Source organism: Azolla caroliniana, unplaced genomic scaffold, assembly GCF_043228905.1.
Source record: "Azolla caroliniana isolate FFs.n. ecotype wild unplaced genomic scaffold, voAzoCaro1.0.p SCAF_20, whole genome shotgun sequence".
NCBI lineage: Eukaryota > Viridiplantae > Streptophyta > Polypodiopsida > Salviniales > Salviniaceae > Azolla > Azolla caroliniana.
The window spans coordinates 4,280,944-4,286,570 of record NW_028230455.1 but is presented as its reverse complement, the minus strand read 5'-3'; the positions used below and the strand labels follow the sequence as shown (position 1 = coordinate 4,286,570).

Below are 5,627 nucleotides of genomic sequence, written 5' to 3'. Positions count from 1 at the left end.
CAGATACATCACCTACCTTCACTATCCCACTTGCCATGTCTTTCACGCCCCTCGTTCAACTAATGGGAGGGGGAAACAACCATCTGGGTACATCATACTTCCATAGTATATCCATTCCATTTGCTGCGGCCATCGGTGTCGTACACCATCTTTTTCGAAAATTCAGCCTCATTAGGTCTGCAGCATCATTAGTACCATTAATCCGCTCATATTGAGCTCTTAGTGTAGTTATGAGTGTGTGCCAAATTAGCTTAATCGATTCAGCTGGAGGGCGTTTTTGCTTGCTATGAGATCCTAGGAAGTTGATGTGCATGATAATTAGAACCTTGAGCATGTAGTAGATGAGCTTTCGTGACCTCAATGGGAAGTGATGCAGTCTCAAGAATTAAAGCATGTATGATATTTGTAGGTTGAATTGAAGAAACTTCATGAGCAATCAATCTTGGACATTCGAGAGAGAAAGAAGGAGAGGTTAATAACATGGCATTTTTATTAATGGAAAACATCTTAACATTTACAAAGGGTGACCCCTTGTATAACCTTTTTGGCACATGCCATCATATGAATCTGAGAGTATGTGGTTGATGAGAAGAAAAGAGATATATAGGCCATTTCATATAACTAACTAGGGCTCGAGGAATATAACATTCAATCATATGACCGAAATAAGCTATGCCAAACCTCCACAAACAAATGGTTCATTAAAGCTTTGACTTACGAGTTAAAATGTGATTACATTTTAAATTATTGTATTTATATTTGACACAAAGAGGTATATCTATCTTATGCGAAATTTAAAAATGCAAGATATGCTTAAGCTAGAGCATTGAGACCCATCACAATTCACCCTTGGAATAGTACGATGAAGTGGTTGATGTTTATGTTAGCAATTCAATATCAAATTATGATACCAAATGGTGCATACATCTCAAAAGCATGATTTTGTTCTCATTCCAAGGATCGTAATGTTACATTTACCTAGATGGGCAATGAGATGGCTCATGATGTGGGAAATAGAGTTTGTGATGTCAATGATAATAAGGGCATCATTATATGTTCTTTGAAGTGAACAATACGTTATTCGAAGGTTGTTGAAATAAGAAGTCAATGTTGGAAATGGAAAAGTAGTACTCGAAGAACGCCAACAAGATTTAGGGGGATGTGTTCGATTCATTGAGACGCTAAATCGTGGCACTTATGAAATCAATGACAACGTAACATGTTTACCGTTTCAAGAGGAGAATACATAGCACGCGTATTTATTGTGGTTGTCAACATGGGACTCTTGACATATTCCAAATTATTTTTGAGTAGAGAGAGAGAGAGAGAGTAGAAAATACACACACACACACACATGCATCATGCATGCACGCACACGACATGTTTTGAGAATGAAGAGAAGATATATTAACGTTATCTAAGACCAAAATTGGGCCAAACACAAACACAAATACATAGAGATAACATACATACATACGCACGTATCTGCTTACGTAAATACATACATAGTATACATAGTACATACATATGCAAATACACAGAAAATGAGTTTCTAGGAATATGAAGAGAAAAAACTGTAGGAATATGAAGAGAGAGAGACAGATGTGTGGTGTGGTGTGTCTTCAAACTTATGTACATATATATACATACATATATGGACGGTCAAATCTGGAGGAATGCGGATAATCTTGCAGATACATATATAACACACACACACACTCACTCTCTCAGATCTCTCTCTCTCTCTCTGTGTCTCTCTCTGTGTCTTTGTGTTTACCTGCAGTTAAAGAAAGCTTCAAAATTCTGGCCAAACCCCAAAAGGGCAATCTTACTTTTCTTTCTTTCCTTTTTTGGAAAGTGGGGATCCATCCTCAACGCAATCAATCAAGGCAGTTAGTTGGTTTTGTTCTTCTTCTCTTGGCCAATTTTGGCCTTAGAAGACGTTAATATATCTTTCTTTCTTTTCTTTTCTCTCTCTGTCTGCTGCAAAAAGCTTTTTCTTTGTACACACAGCCTTTACATCCATCATAGATAAAGATTAGATTAGATTAGATTGTGTTGTGTTTGTCGGCTAACTAAGCAAATTCAAATACATAATAAAGACCCCCACTTCAGGGCTGTCTATTGCTGAGTGAGAGGCTTTCTTCCTTTGTTTCTTCAGGATATATACATACATACATCCATCCATAGCTGCTACAGTTTAGGAGGAGACGAGACGAGACAATAATAGTAATATCGGATTTGGTGGCCCAAACCCTAAAGGAACCCAAATCCATCCCCAAACCCCATGTTCTTACCCTAGAAACCCTAAAATATCATCCAAAAAACCGTAGAAGCCCTAAACCACATTAAAACCCAAAATCCCTGAAGAACTTGCTTAGTAGTAGTAGTAGTAGTAGTAGTAGTAGTAGGAGTAGGAGTAGGAGGCCTTGAGAAACCAATAAAACAACCCAAAACCACGCAACAGAAAAACTTGTACATACCTCTCAAAACCTAAAGAACCCTTGAAACCCTAAAAAAAGTAGCTTAAAATCTTAAATCCGAAAGGTAATGGCCAGCCCTGTAGAGCTGCGGCATTTCCAAATGCCTTGGAAGATGGGATTGGGTCGCCAGAAAAGGTCACGCGGTCGACGACAAATCATCGTAATCATCATAGTCCTCATGGCTTTACTCCTCCTCGTGTTGGTCTCCATAATTCGTCCTGTGGAATTGAGAAGTTCTGTGTGGGTTGACTTTCATTGTCCACTGGCACAAGAGGCTATGCGATTAGAGATTGATAGAGGAGGAGAGCTATACAATACATTGGTGGAGAGGAATGAGAAGGTACAAAATATGAGTACTGGCACCGAGAAGAATAATCGCAGCGGTAACATCATCATGAAGAATCATCTCGATAATGGTATTGGTATCAGATCCATCGCAACAGGAAAGAATCTGGATCGTAATCAAAGTAATGCTCTTTTTAGGGTTTTCATGTATGATCTACCAGCAGAGTTCCACTTTGGTCTGTTAGACGAAGCCTTCTTGAGCCATGGCCGCCGAATTTGGCCGATGATGAATATATCCCGAGTTCCTCGCTACCCCGGTGGTCTCAACTTACAACACAGTGTAGAATATTGGGTTACATTGGACCTCCTTTCCTGTCATACCTCTCACATGAAACACACCTCCTGTACAGTCGTCCGTGTGTCGAACTGGAAGGATGCCGATGTGCTTCTGGTGCCATTCTTTTCATCACTCAGCTATAACAGATATGGTAGAGTTGATGGGAGCAACGACAAAAACAGGGATTTACAAGAGAAACTAGTTACATATTTACACCAACAGAATTCTTGGAAGCATTCGGGTGGAAAGAATCATATCATTTTTATGCATCATCCCAATAGTCTACATGTTGCAAGGGAGGCTTTACAATCTGCTATGTTTGTCGTGTCAGACTTTGGCCGATATTCTCCTAAAGTAGCGAATGTGGGAAAAGATGTTGTGGCCCCTTATAAGCATATGGTGCCTACCTATACAGATGATAATTCAAGCTATGAAAGCAGAAAGACTCTTCTCTACTTCCAAGGTGCCATTATTAGAAAAGAGGTATTCTCATCACTATAATGATGTTTTCTTGTGAACTGTTGATACATGTGCCTGCCAAGAGTGATAGATCGATGAATGTATAGAAATTGGTAGTTGCTCAAATCGATGGATAGATAATAGATGTGTCAATATTTCGGAGGAACCATGGATGGATGGATAGAGAGATGGGTAGAACAATTAATAAATGATTAGATGTATTAACCATGGAGGGATGGATCCTTAGATGGATGCTAAATGATTAGATGTATTAACCATGGAGGGATGGATCATTAGATGGATGGTAAATAGGTGGATAGATTTTTTAGATCGATTGTAGATAGATCCACATGTAGATGGATATATAGTCACATATCAAAGAGACCAAATGAAATGGCCTATGAGATGGAACAAACAGGAGGTTACAACTGAAAATTGATGGATTGATGGATAAAGAGGTAGATAATAGATAAATATGTTTATATCTCTCTAAAAGAGAAAAAGTGGCCTGCCTATAAAACCTAACAGAATGCGTCACCTGAAATTTTATGACAAGGAAAGAAATGGGATGAGTAGACAACCTCAAGGCCACTTACTAAAGTATGTACTAAGAGAAGTAAAGAAAGAAGGATGCATTGTTGATTCATGGATAGATAGACCAATGGGTAAATTATTGATTCATGTGGATGAATGAAGAATATAACCCTTTGCATTTTTGTTGGATTTTTTTTTTTATTACAATCAGGGAGGCATGATTAGGCAAAGGCTCTATCAAATCCTGAAAGATAAGGCAGGAGTCCATTTCTCGAGTGGAAACACTCAACGAGATGGGATCCGTAGAGCCTCGAGAGGCATGCGATCCTCCAAGTTTTGCCTACATCTCGCTGGCGACACACCATCTTCGAACCGATTGTTTGATGCCATAGTTAGCCATTGTGTACCTGTGATCATAAGTGATGAGATAGAGCTTCCATTCGAAGATGAGTTGGATTACTCCCAGTTTTGTTTATTTGTGAGGTCCCAGGATGCTCTTCAGAAAGGGTTCCTCTTGGATTTGCTTGACACTGTGAAGGAGCAAGAGTGGACTCGGATGTGGATGCGGCTCAAAGAGGTCGATCATCATTTCGAGTTTCAATATCCATCTCTTCCTCATGATGCTGTAAACATGGTGTGGAAAAGCATTGCTCGGAAACTGCCATCTGTAATGCAAACATTACACAAGGGAAAGAGGTATTCAAGGTCTAGATTGCCATATAGAAATTCACTTCAGGTGTAACCATATTGTCAATTTGTCAATAGTAGTAGTAGATTCAGTAACAAGAGTAGGTCAATAAAAGAAAATTCACATTGTATAGATCAATATGCATAGGAAGGAATAACCAATGTACTTCAACATATCAAGGTATCTGCGAAGAGCCTATCAAAGAGTCGGTTCTTGGGTCTATAAATTGTATAGATCATTCAAGAAAATATAGAATTCAAAGCAAATAACCATGCAATTCTCCACATTTCTAGCCTCTTTCTTCCTACTCAATAAAGGTTCAGTACATCAACATGCTTGATGGCGCACACAAAACACATTTCTAGCATCTTTTTGTCTAATCAGTGTATAATCAGTGAAGGCTCCTCTTTCTGAGGAGAATGTTCAATTTAAAGTTGAATTCGAGGATCATGATTGCGAGCTCGAATGCCAACAAATGCAAGCATTTTATCTGTCATGTATATCTCAAGGAAATTGTATTAGCTAAATATTGGTATGATTATGGAGGGTATTATTCATTTGTAACAAGGAATAAATTGTATCATGTGTTTATGGAGGGTAAAATTCTGTAACAAGTAGTGAAGTATGTTCATATGATTTTGGAGTGTCTTTCTTTAAAAGCTATCAATAAACCATGAAGATTGAATGAAGAGGATATATCCCTCATCAAAAATTAAGTTTTGAAATTGGGCAGTGATTATAATTTGTTGCCATCCAAGAAATTGATGGAGATCCTAAACATGCACTAAGTCTCCAAAAAAAATGTCTACGAATTCGGGCCTGTTGAAAACTGGATGCATAA

General features: G+C 38.4%; 1 protein-coding gene across 1 annotated transcript; it reads left to right on the top strand.

Moving 5' to 3' along the window:
* Positions 1-2,492: 2,492 nt before the first annotated feature.
* LOC147850831 (putative arabinosyltransferase ARAD1) lies at positions 2,493-5,422 on the top strand. The gene is made up of 2 exons (XM_087335913.1): positions 2,493-3,588; positions 4,310-5,422. The coding sequence occupies exons 1-2, from the start codon at positions 2,551-2,553 to the stop codon at positions 4,838-4,840; spliced, it is 1,569 nt and encodes a 522-aa protein (XP_087192039.1). The 5' UTR covers positions 2,493-2,550; the 3' UTR covers positions 4,841-5,422.
* Positions 5,423-5,627: the final 205 nt, after the last annotated feature.